This window comes from Danio aesculapii, chromosome 24 (genome assembly GCF_903798145.1).
Source record: "Danio aesculapii chromosome 24, fDanAes4.1, whole genome shotgun sequence".
NCBI classification, from domain to species: Eukaryota; Metazoa; Chordata; class Actinopteri; order Cypriniformes; family Danionidae; genus Danio; species Danio aesculapii.
Window position 1 is genome coordinate 8611687 of NC_079458.1, and position 18263 is coordinate 8629949.

At 32.1% G+C, this 18263-nt stretch overlaps 2 protein-coding genes across 2 annotated transcripts; both read left to right on the forward strand.

Annotated features, from left to right (window-relative positions):
- The first annotated feature begins 3160 nt into the window (after nucleotides 1-3160).
- Nucleotides 3161-7138, forward strand: si:ch1073-406l10.2 (uncharacterized protein LOC100536977 homolog). Its single transcript, XM_056450550.1, has 4 exons — nucleotides 3161-3413; nucleotides 4015-4125; nucleotides 4280-4381; nucleotides 6111-7138. The coding sequence occupies exons 1-4, from the start codon at nucleotides 3219-3221 to the stop codon at nucleotides 6195-6197; spliced, it is 495 nt and encodes a 164-aa protein (XP_056306525.1). The 5' UTR covers nucleotides 3161-3218; the 3' UTR covers nucleotides 6198-7138.
- A 2441-nt stretch (nucleotides 7139-9579) lies between these two features.
- zgc:195173 (uncharacterized protein LOC792613 homolog) lies at nucleotides 9580-17732 on the forward strand. Its single transcript, XM_056450607.1, has 4 exons — nucleotides 9580-9960; nucleotides 13269-13379; nucleotides 15222-15323; nucleotides 17302-17732. Exons 1-4 carry the CDS (start codon nucleotides 9766-9768, stop codon nucleotides 17386-17388), a joined length of 495 nt encoding a protein of 164 aa, XP_056306582.1. The 5' UTR covers nucleotides 9580-9765; the 3' UTR covers nucleotides 17389-17732.
- Nucleotides 17733-18263: the final 531 nt, after the last annotated feature.

Sequence of the window (18263 nt, forward strand, 5' to 3'; positions counted from 1 at the left end):
GCCCTGCAAGGTAAGTGTAATCGGCTTTAATTTCATGTTGTTTGGCAATGTTTTTTATTGTATGTGCGAGTTTTAATATAGTATCACGCTAATATTAATGGACAGGCACTCTTTATTCCAAAAATCTTAGACAAACATAAAAACGGTGTGAGGGAGTGTTACAACATTTTAAAGACGCAAAATTAAACACGTATTAAGCAAAGTTCGGTGATTAAGAGCATTTATTTCGTACATTGCGAGTCGTCTTAATTAAATTTCCTAATGAAGTCAATGGAGAAAGTCAGTCTTGAGATGAAACTTCTGCAGTTCTGGCTTTTAAATCATGTTTGCTTGTGATTTCATAACAAGAGAGTTAATTTCTGATTTTTTATTGATTTATATTTTATAAATAAACTATATATAATACTATGTTATGGAAAATGTATTTTTTTTAGTAATATGAGTAACTGTATTTTGACTTGTCACAGTAAAATCTAGTATAAAGTAAGCTGATTACTATGAAGTTATTATTATTATTATTATTATTATTATTATTATTATTATTATGCTTCTCTAATATTTGTAATTATTTTATTTTTCCTCCGCAGATATTTGAGTGTGGCTGTGTAAAATGAGCAGTCTAGCAGGTATTAGTTGCTTAAACACTTTAGACTAAAACATTTACACTATGACCACATTTGCTGGTTTCCCTGTCCATATGCAGATTACCCATGTACATTCACATGCTGGATGAAGCTTTCGAGTCACATCAAACACACAGAATGAATATTAAACAATATTTATGCATTATCCATATAACTGCTGTTGACATAAAGAAACATTGAATATAACACATTGATACTAAAATAGTTAAAGTGAATACGTAATTGAATTTAAATGTGTAAATAAGTAAAAAGCTTTAAGCTGTAAACCTGTGACTAATTATTTTTTTTATGTTAATAGATGTTTTTTTTTCTTCTAGTTTTAATGCGTAACCATCAAGCGTGATTGTGTCCTGAGGACCTACCTCATTTGAAGAGTCTGCATCTACCTCAATGAAGACTTAAAGGAATATGTGGTAAGTGTGTCAGCCCATCTTCCTTTCATAAATGTATTTGTAAATCTCACAGTCACAGGACTGAGTTTAGAACACATCTCAGTATTTTCTCTCCTTTTTCTGCAGGACTGAAAGTGGCTGAATCTCAAAATACACCCACAACAGTGGAGATCTTTATCGTTTGGGCTGAGGATGCTGGTCCTGGGGACAGACCTACAGATGTTGGTGTAGAAGTTTTGAACCTGCTGAGTGTCACATATAGATTGGATGGACTTTTTGGGTTCATGTACACTTAATGGGTTTTTTTAACCAGAAATGAAAACGTTTAATTATTGATGTCGTATTAAACATTGATTTGTCTTCGAAGAACAAATTAAGATACTTCAGGTGAAATCTGAGAGCTCTCTCATTCTCTATAGACAGCAATGGTCCCAACTTGTTTAAAGTCCAGATAAATACCTAAAACATCCTCAAAACAGACCACATGCTTTCAGTTGTTCAATCAGAATATTTTTAAGCTACAAGAATAATTTTGAGTGCATATAAAGCAAAAATAACAGCCTTTGAGTTTCTTTATTCTGTTGAACAAGATATTTTGAAGAAAACTGAAAACCTGTAACCATTGGTGTATAACCTGTACTTCCATGGTATGTTTTTTAAAGGTTTTCAGCTTTTTTCAAAATATCTTCTTCTGTGTTCAACAGGAAAAAATAAATAGTTTTTATCTTATTTGTTTTGTCATAACTTTGACATTTTTATAAATATTTATTTTGTATTGTTTAATGTTTTTAATATTGTTAATGTTGCTCTCATTAATAAAAGCTTTGTTTAATTAGTTTGAATGGATTGCATTTTTGAGAACCTGTTGACCAAAAATGTTTATATGTAAATGTGTATTTTTGTTGTTTATTAAATGTACAAACATAATCATTCATTAGCTGAAATTTTGATGACTTGTTTATGCTTGGGCTGTACTTTAACTTGGGCTGTACTTTGTACAAATTTAACCATTATTTAGCCTAGACCAAAATTCACCGGCTTTTAGACGTATATATGTAGCCGTTGAAAAGGCGTCTAAATCACGTCTAGTCTAATCTTGGGCTATGGTTAGACGTCTATTAGATTTTCACTGACAGCCCAAATTTAGCCGTGATTTAGCCTAGACCAAATTTCACCATCTAATAGACGTAAATATGTAGCCGTCTAAACTTGGGCTATGCTTAGACGTCTATTAGATTTTCACTGACAGCCCAAATTTAGCCGTGATTTAGCCTAGACGTCTAGGCTATGTTTAGACGTCTAATAGACGTCTTTTAGACCAAAAAATGCTTGCTGGGTAAGTTGCATATATAATTTACATTTCAAAACCATCCAAATTTTGTCAACTCGCCAATTACATTTACTCATAAAATCAAATTCAAAACCGTCCAATCTGGCAACACTGATCAAATCTTTTTTTTGACTGCATAAGACTGGCTTCTGTCTTTCACCCGATGAACGAACGACTCAAACCAGACAGAAGACTCGAAAAAGGAACTAATCTACTCCACCTGCATAAATGTGCGCATGCGCAAATGAACGAGTCACTCCCTGAGAGGTCTCATCGATCTCGAGTCATACAAAAGATTAGTTCAAAATGAATTACTCATTTAAGAACGAGCCATGGTTTCGTCTTTATCCTCCTGGTAATGTAGAGGTTGGAGTGTAGCAGCTGATATTCATTTACAATGAGGAAGGGCAGAGGGTTGCTGAGAGATTTCAGCTGCTGTCTGGGCTTTCACTGCCTTTCTACACCTTCCTTTCTTCATGTGTTCAATACTTTATCCCTGTGTCATTTTATTTTATTACACGTGTACTTACAACTTAATTTGTAAACTAATTCGTTTTGTTTTCTTTGCATATATGGATTTCCTTTGTCGTTACCAATATCCAGTGAAATTTTCAAGTCAACTGCACCTTTATAAATATGTTTTCTGGGAAAACAGAAAAATGTGACGTGTTCAATACTTATTTCCCCCACTATATTAGTTAGCATTAGCAAATACACGCAGCCTTAAGCCATTTATTTCTCCTCCGTAAAACTCATACTTTATTACCGAGTGTTACCCAACAGAAGGCAGTCCTCCAGGAATGCGGCTGTTTTTCAGAGAGAGCGCGCGGCTCGTGCTCAGACTGGTTGAAGATGCCTGATCTGCCGTTTGCTCTGCTTGTTTTTGGAGTCCTGCTGAGCTCCGGACGAGCTCAAAACGCCCTCAGCAAACTGCCGGACACCTTCAAGAAAGGCGTGGTGGAGCTCGCGCTGAAAAATGTCAACTCTCACGAAGGAGTCCAGCAGCATTTTCTCTTCTTTAAAAGCCTTCAGCAGTCGAAAATTGAGGTAAATGTTTATTCTGATTGATGACTCGCGTCGTGACGTCGTGTTGAGGTTGTTGGTTTACGTCAGTTTTAGGCGGTAAATAGACGTGTTGTCGAAATATAAAATAAATAGGGAAAAGGTGTTTATTGATCAACATGTATTTTAATTATTATGGGTAAGCTTTACTTTGTTAAATCTGAACAATTTATTGTTGTTTTTGACAACCTCGGTGTCAATAATATTGTTATTTTCAGTCTTCACTGTTATTATAGTTTTAGTATTTGAATCGACTCTCTCTCTCTCTCTCTCTCTCTCTCTCTCTCTCTCTCTCTCTCTCTCTCTCTCTCTCTCTTATTTAGTATTAGGCCTATAGTTTAATTTTACTATGTTGAATTTTATCTTTGCCAACTGTCTGATATAAAAGTACATTTAAAATATAACAAATATATATTTTAAAGTGTAATTGTTGAATTTGTTTGTTTGTGGTTTAATTTATCCTTATTTCTTGTTTATTTTTTATTATTGGAATTACTGTTTAGCTATTTTAAATTTAGATAACAATAAATAGTCAATAAACAAAAAGGTGAATATTATTATATAAATAAATCTCTCATCTCTCTAGGCAGGGTTTGATGTAACCTTCATCTACCACAACTTTTATCTAAAAGCCACAAAGTGCAAAAGAGGAACGGAGAACGCTGACGCCACCACATGTGCGTTCAGAAATGATCGGGTAAGCAAAAGTTCAAATCGTGAAAAACATACCTGCACACACACCTGGATAATCGGTGGACAGAGCTCAAGCTGTAAATCATTGCTCAGACAAGTGTTGTAAGTTATTTTACTGTATTATAATGGGAGTTTATAATAGTTTTCCCCCCCTCCAGCCTCTGATTGACTGTACCATCTGCTATAAAACCTACGCTGGAAAGATTGAACCAGAACCCATACCCTATGTGAGCTGTGTGCATAAACCGGCTCTTACTGAGGTCTGTGCTTTTCACGCATGTTCTATTCTCTGTGCATCATCATCATCATCATCATCAAATAACAATGCGTTTTAAATACAATTAGAGAAATTTAAATAAATATGGTTTCAAATTTGTTATTAATGTAGCTACTGATACAATTAATTTAGTAAATATTCAAAGAAAAAGAATGACATTCTAAAATATTTACATATTATCCATATATACAATTGTACTTGTTAAAAACATGATTACAATGAAATTATTGGTTGTTATATTTTTAATAGAAAATAAAACTTTAGGTGTTGCAAGCTTTTCCAAAGAAATTTCTATTGCCTAAACATACCCTGAATAAATAATACATTTAATAAATAATAATAATAAATCTTACAAATATTTGTATTTTTACAGTTTTTATTTGTCATACTGATATAATGAAAATAACAATATATATTTGAATATATAAAAAAATTCTTATTCTTACAAATTCTAAAATATTTACACATTCATCAAATATGCTCAGTAATACATTAAAATCAGTGATATAATGAAATAATATTAAATACATATTTGAACACTTAAAAATATTCTTATTTTTACAAATTGTTAGATATTTACATATTCATGGATTCAAATATGCTCAGTACTTCGTTAAAAATCTTTGATATAATAAAAAAATCAGTTATATAATGAAATTATTTTAAATACATATTTGAATGTATTAAACTATTCTTATTCTTACAAATACTAAAATATTAACATATTAAAAAATTTGCTCAGTAATACATTAGAATCAGTTATATAAATAAGTAATTTAAAATACATAATTGAATTTATTAAAATATTCTTGTTCTTACAAATTCTAAAATATTCTATATTGATAAATTAAAATATGCTCAGGAATGCATTCAAAATATGTGATTATAATTAATTACAATAATTTTAAATGCATATTTGAATATTTGAAAACTATTCTTATTCTTACAAATTCTAAGATATTTTCATACTCATAAATTCAAATATGATCAAGTAACATTAAACTCAGTGATATAATGAAATAATTTTAAATACATATTTAAATTTATTAAAATATTCTTATTCTTACAAATTCTAAGATATTTACATATACATACATACAAATATGCTCAGTAATAGATTAAAAATCTGTGATTTATAATGAAATAATTGAAATAATTTTAAATACATATGTGAACATATTAAAATATTCTTGTTCTAATGAATTCTAAAATATTTACATATTCATAAATTCAAATATGCTCAAGTAACACAAAACTTGTTTAAAAACAAAACATAATATGCATCCCATCTCAACATTGGATACTAGAAAAAAAATTAATGGCAGTGATATTTTAATTAGAGACATTAGGTGTTGAAATGCTTAAAAGATCATTTTTAATTTATATTTTCATATTTATACAGTTTTTTTAGATTTACATAATGTTTTTAAAGTAATATTAATAATGATCTAATAAATCTGGTATTCATCGCATAAAACATATCCCAGAGTAATTGACAGTTCCTTCCACTGTGGTGACCCCTGATAGTGAGTGAGAAATAAGAAATCTTAAAAATATACTACATTTTAAACTACAATTAGCAATTTCTAAAATATTGACTCATGCATCTTTGCTGTGGTATTTCACATAAAGAGACTTCAGGTGTTGTATATTCTACAAATATGCTGATCTATCTTCAGGAACTAATACCATTTCATTGTTTTATACCATAGGATATGAAGAAAGAGCGACTCGAGCGCTGTAATAAGATGGGATACAGCAGTGGATCCCCAACACTGCTGGCTGTCGGATCCGAATGAGAATACTGGATGTTCAGGGACATAAAACTCTCCTATAGTCAGTCTTTTGTGCCAAATCATGCATATTTGATTCATAATATCTAGTGAATATACATTTTTAACATTTAAACATCACTGTATTCCAATATTATGTTTTTAACCCATATTCTTTATGGCCCATACTAAAGCTGATTATAAAACACAAACATATACATGGTAAGATTTTGCATTATAAGACATATTGTAGTCTTTTAAGATATATCTATGTGTAGGTAAACGTTACTATATATTGATAGTCTGTCTAAAGAATATCCATATAATTCTATAGTGAATGAAAGAATTAAATGGGTCCTAATATGCTTTATACATACTAGCTTACAGTAACAATTGCTTTTTTCTAATTAATGGAGCCTATGCATTGAGTTTAATAGTGTCTCATGAACTAGCATTATATTTAATTTATTACATTAATAAACATGAACTAATAGTAAAATAAAAGTAGCATGAACTAATAAACAATCATTTTAAATCATTGTTAATTTAAATAAACAGTTGTTTTATGACATTGTTAATTTCTAGATTTCTTATATTAAATCCATTACGTTTATTAACATTTAACATGAATTACAGTACAAAGCAACAATAATTGTATTTTAACTAATGTATAATTGATTGTGTGCATTATTCACTTTGGCAATGGGCTAAGCAAAATAGAGGAATTCTGAAGAGTGGCCTGGTCACAAAGATTGTAGTAGATTGATAAATATGGTCTTATTTTACATATAGCCCTCCCAAATTTACGATGCATTTAGGATATTGCATATTTTTTGTTCATTTGCATATTTAATTTTAAGGTTTTATTTAGGTTCTTTCTCTCTGAATGTTTCATTTTATTCCACTAGGTGGCAGTAAAGTTTTCTTTTTTTAAATCTTGTTTTGAACAAAATAAACGTTCTGTCATACTATTGTTGTCATTATTTTTATTAGGTAGATATTTAAATGTTAATTTAAAATTACTCAAAAAAAAAAAAAAGCAATTACCATAAATCATAGTTTCTTTGTTTTCCCTTTGTCCTCTTTAATTCAGTTCTTTATTAATAGTTCAGAAAATCACTAAAGATTGAGTCATCTAATTTTGCAAATTAACTTTTCAAATATTTCCATCATTCTTCATAACCTCAGACTATTATGTTGTACAAACGTCTCTCCATTACGTCACTCTTTGGAAATATTTTGAACATTTTCACAGGAGGACTAGAACAAATAAAAACCAGACTCGGGTGTTTAGAGTATATTTTATTTAGTTTGACCTGCAAAATCATCTGAAAACAACAGTTAAACTTACGGATAGAAAGCAAAAGAAAGCCATTATAATGCGCGCGCTCGTGATAAACCGCGGTGGTCTTGACTGTTGTTCTGAATCGCGGCTGGCTTGACCGCAGTGCCGATATAACCTGCTAAAAAAAGAAAACATCACAACATTCCAACAAACAGGTATACATCATAGACTGTAAAATATAGGTATACATTTACCACATTTCTATTTTAAACTATAGTAAACTGAAGTTTGAAACTATTATTAAAATAGACGATGAGTGGGCCACGCTGCTCCCACCTATTAACGCTCGCAGAGGGGTCCCACTACCGGCCTCTTGTGTTTTCTTCAGGGTCCTCAGAGCCCCATGTAGCACCCTGGCAAAACATGCATGGACCTCCTCGCCTCAGGAAGTGCACGAGCTAACCGGGCGCCAGTCCGTGTCGGTTTTCACGGGAATGTTGCTCGGCGGCACATTTTGAGCAACAAACAGGCAATATTCCTCGCATGTTGCATTTACATACGCAAACCGCAAGGAACTACAGCACAGACGGGCCCGAGTGAAGCTTCACGAAGCGGACTTCGTGAAATTGCTCCACTCGTACCGTCGGTATTGAACTCACCTTGGTCAGGTACAAACAGCAACACTGAGAGAACTGAGGAGCTTTATGAGAATGCAGATGAATGTTTAGAACGCGACGTCACTGGCTGAGAATGACATCAATCTCCTTATAAGTGCTGAAGAGTTTAAGATAGATTGACTTCACAGGAATTGGAAAACACAAGAACAAGCTACATTTCTTATCCAATTCTCCCCAAAATTAAAGAGCTTCAGTTTAAAATGATTAATGATGTAAATCCATCAAAATATTACAATTAAGATTAAATTAAATTAAAGATTAATTAAAGATTAAAATTTGATATTGAGGATAACTTGTTAATTTTGTGAAAGTGATATTGAAACCACTGAGCATATTTTCTCCAATTGCATCTACTCGGAGCTATTTTGGGCTCATATACAAGACAGAATGTCTGCTGTCAATATCCATGTAAACCCCTTTTGCTATAAACAAGTTAAATTTGGTGTAACTAAAGAAACTACAGCATTAATAACTTTTTAATAACTGGTTAATGACCTGTTATGCTTTGCAAAATTCTTCATTCATAAATGGCACAATTGTCATTACCATATGTTGCTTGTTTATGCATGCATGCAAGGCCTACTTATTATTTCTGAACAAAAAAAAGTTTAAGATAGATTCAGAAGTTTTTTCAACACATTTCTAAACATAATAGTTTTAATAACTCATCTCTAATAACTGATTTATTTTCTGTTTGTCATGATGACAGTAAATAATATTTGACTAGATATTTTTCAAGACACTTCTATACAGATTAAAGTGATATTTAAAGGCTCAACTAGGTTTATTTGGTTAACTAGGCAGGTTAGGGTAATTAGGCAAGTTATTGTATAACGATGGTTTGTTCTTTCGAAAAAATATATAGCTTAAAGGGGCTAATAATTTTGACCTTAAAATGTTTATAAAAAAATGTAAAACTGCTTTTATTCTAGCCGAAATAAAACAAGTAAGACTCCAGAAGAAAAAAAAATTATCAGACATACTGTGAAAATTTCCTTTCTCTGCTAAACTTCATTTGGGAAAATTTTTTAAAAGAAAATAAATTCAAAGGGGGGCTAATCATTCTGATTTTAAGTGTGTGTGTGTGTGTGTGTGTGCGTGCGTGCGTGCGTGCGTGTGTGTACTCAATAGCCTACATTTGAAATAAATCTATTTGCTTAAGCCCATCTGAAAACAACAGTAAACAACAACAACAATAGAAACCCGACAGAAACCATCAAAAGAACACATGAACACATTTCCAAACTGACTAATTTGACCATGCACATGTTTGTTATTCCAATGGTTTTTAAAAATATATACGTAAATATAAGAACTTTGGGAATTTTATAAATGCTGTTCGGAATTTATTTTGGCCGTATTAAACAATTCTAAACAAAATAAAATCATTGACTGTCCTCCACTGGATGGCACTCTAATCTCCCAGAGTCCTTGAATTCATATTCCCTCCGAATGTGAAAGTAAAAACGGGCAAACAAAAGGAGGAAAAATGACTCTCCACAAAAACATCTCCTGATTGCACAACCTCTCATTTCTCGCTCCCGCGTGTGGATTTATACTCAGTGCACCCTCTCAGCGTCTGCATTTCTCTGAAGTTCATCATTTAAGACTGTGATTTCCTTACTGGATCAAGATGTCCGTGTTTCTGCTCTTCATGCTGGTCAGTGCTGGACTGTTTCTGGACTCGTCGGAGGCTCAGGAGGATCTCAGCAAACTTTCAGAAAACCACAGGAAAGGTGTTGAAGTGGCTGTAGAGCAGATTAACTCGCACCAGACTATCAAAAGCGTTTTTCTCTTCTTCAAGAGTCTGGACAAGTCTGACATCGACGTGAGTGATTTCATTTGACACTTATATTACACTAAGGGTAAAGTTGCTTTTATATTCGCACATTCAGTTCAGATTACCATGCTACTTTGAATTTTCGGTCTGAAATATGCAAGTCTGACTATAAAACAACATTGTCACTATTTAATTGAATGATTTAAAATAGGCAAATAATACTTTTCTGAGGTTATATTAAGAAGGTGAAAGTCTGAACGTGTAAATATAAAAGCAACTTTACTCCCATATTAAATAGAACCCACCTATTTAAAATGTTTTGTTTGTTTTACTTATAAAGCACGAGCAAATACTATGGTAAGTTATAGTAAATAACGTACTACTATGAGGCGCCGTGTAGGATTTAAATCAAACTTTGCTTATCAACACACACATAAACACGTGCATATACACCTATAAATTACTCGCATATACACCTATACTTTTAGATGGTCAAAACAACATATATGAAACTTGTGTATATACATATAAACTTGACACACGCATACACTCACACACACACGCACATACATATAAACTCCATTTATGCAAACACTACGACACACGCGCACATACATATATACTCCATCCATGCATACACACCCACACTAACACACGCACATACATATAAACTGCATCTATGCAAACACACCCACACACACGCACACATACATATAAACTGCATTTATGCAAACACACCCACACACACGCGCACATACATATAAACTGCATCTATGCAAACACACCCATATATAGTGACTTGTGTATATACATATATGCAAGTGATTTCATATGTGAGTGCGCATGAATTTTTCACTTTAAACGGAAGGTATTTCAGTATAACAGGAAGTTATCTCAGTTCATAAAAAATAAGTCATTTCAGTGTAAAAGTCACAGCCAAAACGAAATATATCATTATTTATAATTATAAGCCTGTATCAGGTCATTTCAATTAGCCGTGTTGTAGTGCAATCTATCCTATCTTCAAGCTTATGAAATATAAATGATGTGATTAATTGAGGTATTAGGTCTTTTGATTATTGAAAACATGACATGACTGCTCCAGCAAAATGTTTATTAAAATCCTAAAATAAATGAAAGCAGTAGGTTTAATCAATACACGGTCACACATGAAGTATATAATATTATTTATTATTAGAATAAATACATTGTTGTCTAATATGATTTTCTGTATCGTGTCGCAATCCTTAATGGGTTATTTTGGGTCCACACTTCAGTCCAGAAGGTGGCAGGAATGCACATTGTTGGTTTGCCAGCTGCCATTAATCAGAAAATAAGATGAAGTAAGCTATTTTGCCACGTTTCTCCATTTGAATGACCATGATGAACAGTGATAGCGCTAACGTTACAGACGCAACTAACATTTTGCGAAATGTTCTTGCTTCGCCGACTATAATAAGATCCATATCTAATTCAGTGGAGTCAAATGTGTCCCCTTCAGCTGAACTGCAAACAGAATCTGAATTGCGCAATTTGTTTCGCCATCAAGGCCCGCAGTTCAAGACTGCGGTCACGCCATCTGCGGTTCAGAGAGAAACGGTCACGCTATCTGTGCTTTAAATTGTAGTGCGCGTCTACTCTGTGTTTTGCGGTAGACTAAAGACGCGTGTGTTTAATGCGCTGCAGTTTTATAATCTTGTTTCACTTTTATTCGCCTGACTATATCATCCTCATTGCAATTAACACAAGTAAATAAAGCACCGAAAAACGTCAAGGCTATCAAGATCACTCTGAAATTCATGTTGATTTGCATGAGAAAAAAAATTACTTAATGCCTTCCGTTCACACTGAAAAGTTAACGCACATTCACATATAAATCACCTGCAAATATGCACAACTTTGTATATGTTTGTGTATCTTGTTTTGGATGTTTGCTCGACTGTTTAACGGGTGTTTATGCATGCTGGGAGTTGTATGTGTGTGGGTGTGTTTGCATAGATGGAGTATTTATGGATGTGCGTGTGTTAATGTGGGTGTGTTTGCATAGATGGAGTATATATGGATGTGCGTGTGTTAATGTGGGTGTGTTTGCATAGATGGAGTATATATGGATGTGCGTGTGTTAATGTGGGTGTGTATGCGTGGATGGAGTTTATATGTATGTGCGTGTGTTAATGTGGGTGTGTTTGCATGGATGGAGTATATATGTATGTGCGCGTGTGTCGTAGTGTTTGCATAAATGGAGTTTATATGTATGTGCGTGTGTGTGTGAGTGTATGCGTGTGTCAAGTTTATATGTATATACACAAGTTTCATATATGTTGTTTTGAACATCTAAAAGTATAGGTGTATATGCGAGTAATTTATAGGTGTATATGCACGTGTTTATGTGTGTGTTGATAAGCAAAGTTTGATTTAAATCCTACACGGCGCCTCATATACTACAGCGTTTTTGGAGCCATACTATTGTTATACTTGAAGTAATCTGTTGAGGCAATTTTATATTTGGGCTTTTAAAACCTAATAAACTACCCAGTACGTTTTCTTCAACTACATGTACCACCGTTTACTGTTGTAAAAACTAATGTATACTACAATATTTATCACAAATTATCAGTTCACTGTGGCTAATAGTACAGTGGGATGTAGCATTCATTACCTAAAAATGTTATATAGCTAATATACACTTACTGGCCACTTTATTAGGTACACCTTACAAGGACCCCTTTTGCCTTCAGAACTGCCTTAATCCTTCGTAGCATAGATTCAACAAGGTACTGGAAATATTTCTCAGAGACTTTGCTCCATATTGACATGATAGCATCATGCAGTTGCACTGTGGAGGCCATTTGAGTACAGCGAACTCATTGTCATGTTTAAGAAATTAGTCTGATATGCTTCACGCTTTATGACATGGCACATTATCGTGCTGGAAGTAGCCATCAGAAGATGGGTACACTGGGTACACTAGCAAACCGATATAAAATCTATATTTGCTGTAAATTTTGTGTTAATGTCATATTACTTAATTATACAGTTGTTAAAATTGATTATAACCAACATAAATCTTTTGTTTGTGGAAATTGTTGCATTCATTTAGTGAAAATGTATCAAAAACAGTGTATTTTAACCCTTTAACAGCCACCGTAAGTGTCTGTTTGACTTTCTGTCTATACTGTAGGTTATCATTAAAACAAAAAAACTCAAAATGAGCTTAGAGTGGAGTCAGGAGCGCAAGAAATTGGTTAACGTGGTTCTTAGAGTGGAAGTTAAAGAGTTAAAAACACTGATTAATGCTTAGACATGTTTAAGCTTGAATTCCATGATGAATACCATTATAATCTGGTTTGTTGTAGGGTGGATTTGGTGTGAGTTATCTTTTTCATCACTTTAACCTGAAAGCCACCAGATGCCCTAAAGGAACTAAAGATCCAAACCCGACGAAATGTGCTTTCAGAAACGACAGAGTAAGTTGATACAGAATTGAATAACTTGAAATGACTTTAATTGATTTAATTGATGTTGTGTAAAATGCATGGATTTACAGTATATAAAGAGCACTAGTGTGTTTCTAAAAATTGTTTCTGTATTTATTTAATCTTGCCTATATTTGAAGAATATATTTTTAAAGGGACAGTTCGCCCAAAGATGAAAATGATGTCATCATTTACTCACCCTTCACTGGTCAAAAACGTTGTGTTTGAGTTTCTTTCTTCTGTTTAAACACAAAAGAAGATATTCTGAAAAATGTTGGAAACCAGTCACCATTGACTTGTATTTGTTTTTCCTACTATGGAAGTCAATGGATACTAGTTTCTAACATTCTTCAAAATATTTTATTTTGCAAAAAAGAAAGTCATAAAGGTTTGTTATCACTTGAGGGTGAGTAAATTTTAATTTTGGGGGGTTGAACTATCTTTTTAATATCGTTTACAGGGACAATTCACCCAAAAATAAAATTCTGTCAGCATTTACACACCCTTCACTCATCACAAACCTGTTTGAGTTTCTCTCTTCTGTTTAGACACACAAAAAAAGATATTTTGAAAAATATTGGAAACCGGTCACCATTGACTTCCATTTGTTGTTCCTACTATAGAAGTCAATGGTTACCGGTTTATAACATTCTTAAATATATCTTCTTTTGTAAAATAGAAACTCAAAAAGGTTTGTAATCACTTGAGGGTGAGTAAATGTTCATTCAGTAATTCACCATTGAATTCAAAATACCTTCTTTGGCAAAAGAGAAACTCTTAAATGTTTGGAACCACTTGAGGCTTAGTAAATTTTCTTTTTTTGTGTGTGGTGAACTATTCCTTTAATATTGTTAAAGGGACAGTTCACCCCCAAAAATCAATTATGTCAGCATTTACGCACCCTTCACTTGTCACAAAACTGTTTGAGTTTCTTTTTTGTGATGAACATAAAGGAAGATCATTTAAGAATTATTGAGAACCAGTAACCATTGACTTCCATTTGTTTATCCTACTATGGAAGTCAATGTTCTAACATCGTTCAAAATATATTTTTTTGTAAAATTGAAACTCAAAGGTTTGGAACCACTTGAGGGTGAGTAAATGTAAATTTTTTTGGGTAAACTATCCCCTAAATATTGTTTAAAGGGACAGTTCAGCCCCCAAAAATTAATTCTGTTTGCATTTACTCACTCTTCATTACCCACAAACCTGTTTGAGTTTCATTCTTCCATAGAACACAAAGATATATTGCAAAATATTGGAATATTGGAAATATTTTTTTCCTACTATGGAAGTCAATGGTTACCGGTTTCTAACATTCTTAAAAATATCTTCTTTTGCAAAATAGAAACTCATCAAGGTTTAGAACCATCTGAGGGTGAGTAAATAGTGAGCAAATTTGTATTATTTTGTGGTGCACTATCCCTTTAATATCATTAAAGCGATAGTTCACCCCAAAAATCAATTTTGTTATCATTTACTCATATATCACTCGTCACAAACCTGATTGAGTATCTTTCATCCATTAAACACAAAAGAAGATATTTTGAAAAATATTGGAAATGGGTAACCATTGACTTTCCTACTATGTAAGTCAATGGTTACCAGTTTCTAACATTCTTCAAAATATCTTCTTTTGCAAAATAGAAACTCATAAAGGTTTGGAACAACTTGAGGGCGAGTAAATAGTGAGTAAATTCTCATTTTTTGGGGTGAACTGTCCCTTTAGTATTGTGATGAGAACAGGTTTAAACGGAGTCTGGAATGTGATTGAGATGAATGAAATTGTGTTGAATATGAATGTAATTGATATTATTGATCATCTGTTTGTAGCCTCTGATTGACTGTGGAATCTGCTATAAGATGTACAATGGAGAGATGCAGAAGGACCCGAAGCCGTACATCCACTGCATTCACAAACCACAGCTCACACAGGTCATTCCCCCCACATCACTGTAAACGTTGCACACTAACATTTGATCCATTTACAAACATGTTTTTGAACTATTGGACTTGATTTGCAGTCAGATCTATCTATCTATGTTCATGATTATATGATACTGAAGTATTTAGCTTAATTTGAGCTTGGTTTGTTTACGTTTTAAAACAAACCAAAATCTAACACAATTGATGCAATTCAGACAAAGGTTGCAGGAAACGGTGTTATACAAACTTGAATGATCATTTCCAGGAAATCAGATCCCGCTTTTAAAGATTCTGTGCAGTGAAAACATTTAGGAAAAATGTGACCTCTATGCTAGATTCAGGAAACATTCTTAAGAAGATTTTATTCTAGAATTTATTCTTAAGAATTTATTTATTCTAGAAAAGTGCCATTTTCTAACTTCAGAAAAAATATATTTAAAGAATATTGTTAAAATTTTGTATTCTTAAAAATCATCTTAAATGGATATTCACCCAAAAATGTATATTTACTTACAGCAGTTTCTTTCTTCTGTTGAACACATGTAGACACATGAAGATATTTTGGAAAATGTTGCTGGTAATCATTGACTTCCATAGTATTTGTTTTTCCTATTATGGAAGTCAACGGTTACCGATTATTAACATTCTTCAAAATATCTTCTTTTGTGTTCAACAGAAGAAAGAACTCAAACAGGATTTTGAACAGGTGAAGCGTGAGTAAATGATGGCAGAAGGTACATTTTTGGGTGAACTGTCGCTTTAACCTGTCAGTCAGCACTCAATTATGAGGATTTACACCTACCTACCTTTAAATAGTACCAGTTCTTGACCCCAGTGAGCTACAAGCAAACAAAAATGAGGTATCATTGGAAAGAAGACACTTTAAGCTTTGCTATGGTCCATCTAGAAAGTTTCATGATAAAAAAAAAATATAAAAAGTTATACATTATGAAGTAACGAGAATGGAAAATTGTACTGTGTTCAATATTTGCTTTTCCATATACAAACATATGAAAACATTAATGTAATAACCTAGAAAATAGACCTTGAAAGCCAAATGTCTCATGAGTTTATATTTCAAATTTGATGAAGAGCATAAAAATTTGATTTCTGCAGAAAGTTTTCGGAGACTATATCAGGGTCCTTCTTTGCCTCACCGCCTGAGGCACTTTCTCAAAAATGAAATCATCCCAAGCTAAAACAGTAACAGTTGCAGAATAATTTGGTCTACATTCACAGATTAGATAACTTTGGAAAGAAGACACTTTGGGCTTTACTATCTGTCATCTAGAGTTTATAATGCTTAAAACGAAAAAAAAAAAAAGTTATAGATGCATGTTCTTAGCTTTTGTTCTAAGATTCATCTTAAATAATTAATATTCATTTGAAATAATTTCTTAGAGTTAATCAAACTAAATATTTATTGTTTTTTTTTCTTCTAAGATTAAATATTACAAATTTAGGTAACACTTTACTTAAAGGGGTGTTCATAAGACTATCATGAAACCTTTATAATCATTACATGACACATGAATGTGATTTTATGCATGCTTACATATTAAATGCAAAGATAACATTGTTTGTTATGATAACTTGACATAAACAAATACATCACATCATGTTTTTGTCTTTGCCATGACAATTGGACTAACCGAAACAACAAATGCTGTCATAAATCCGTCATAAACATGATAAAACACACACACGAGCCAAATATTCCACTATTCTAAATAAAAATACATCAAGAAAGCTTATTTATTCAGCTACATTTGTGTAACATATCTCATTCTAAAAAATTATCCTTATGACTCGTTTTGGTCCAGGCTCACAAATCCCATTTATTTTATTGTATTCTATTTTATTACTGTATTATAGGAAAACCGTCATTAATGATAATGTGTACTCAATTTACTTGAAGTGCAACACATATTTATTGTTTGTTTTTCTAAAGATCAGTGAATAATAACTATTATTGATACCATTTCAGGACTTGTTGAATACGAGAATTGAACACTGCAAAAAAATGAGCTACACTAATGGATCTCCATCTCTCCTGGCAGTGAAGACGCCGTAGAAGATCACATCACATTTCTTTAATGTCACTATTTAAAAAAAGATTTTGATGTATTCAGTAATACTGTAGGGATCTTTGCACTGTACTCCATCATTTCAAAATAGAAAACATTTTATTGTGCATCTTATGTTAGTGGCAGTTGCTGTTATGTGTGCCATTTTTTAGTTTTGTTAATTCTTTGCAATAATCAGATTTCTTAAAGTCCTTTTAGTATTCAGTAGGACACTAATCAATAAAAATGTAATAGCATGAATTTTTATGGTAGACAAGGTTACACAAGAATGTGTTTTTAAGTCCTTCATTTTCATTTTTATTCATGGTAACATTAAAATCAGCTTGTTTTATGTTTTTCTCAAAGATTCTTTTGATTCATGCATGGGGTAATGGAGGGATTTCTTCACATAAAGGAAAAAGGGGAAAATGTGTTATCCAACCCTAAATTATGTGATATTGTGCCTTACGATGATGTTTTGTAAAAAAAAAAGGAAAAGGAAAAAGAAATGTATTTATTATACAGTATATAATTGTGTATTAAATCTATATTTTTATAATTACAAAAATTATGAAAATGTATATCTATATATAATATATAAATTATAATTAAGGCTATATATATATATATATATATATATATATATATATATTTTATTATAAAAATATGTATATATAAATTATGTATAAAAATATAAATTATGTATTATAATAATGTATTATATATATTTTTTACAATTATATAGAATTATTAAAATGATAAAAAAAAAAATATATATATATATATATATATGTATAAAATAAATTCATTCATTCATTTTCTTTTCTGCTCAGTCCCTTTATTAATCTGGGGTCGCCACAGTGGAATGAACCGCCAACTTATC

Bases quoted from the DNA above. Each gene is read 5' to 3' on its own strand.
- zgc:195173 (XM_056450607.1), top strand. From the start codon at position 9,766: ATGTCCGTGTTTCTGCTCTTCATGCTGGTCAGTGCTGGACTGTTTCTG. The intron at 9,961-13,268 runs GTGAGTGATTTC...GGTTTGTTGTAG, and splicing joins TGGACAAGTCTGACATCGAC to GGTGGATTTGGTGTGAGTTA. The intron at 15,324-17,301 runs GTCATTCCCCCC...ATACCATTTCAG, and splicing joins ACAAACCACAGCTCACACAG to GACTTGTTGAATACGAGAAT.
- si:ch1073-406l10.2 (XM_056450550.1), top strand. From the start codon at position 3,219: ATGCCTGATCTGCCGTTTGCTCTGCTTGTTTTTGGAGTCCTGCTGAGC. The intron at 3,414-4,014 runs GTAAATGTTTAT...TCATCTCTCTAG, and splicing joins TTCAGCAGTCGAAAATTGAG to GCAGGGTTTGATGTAACCTT. The intron at 4,126-4,279 runs GTAAGCAAAAGT...CCCCCCCTCCAG, and splicing joins GTGCGTTCAGAAATGATCGG to CCTCTGATTGACTGTACCAT.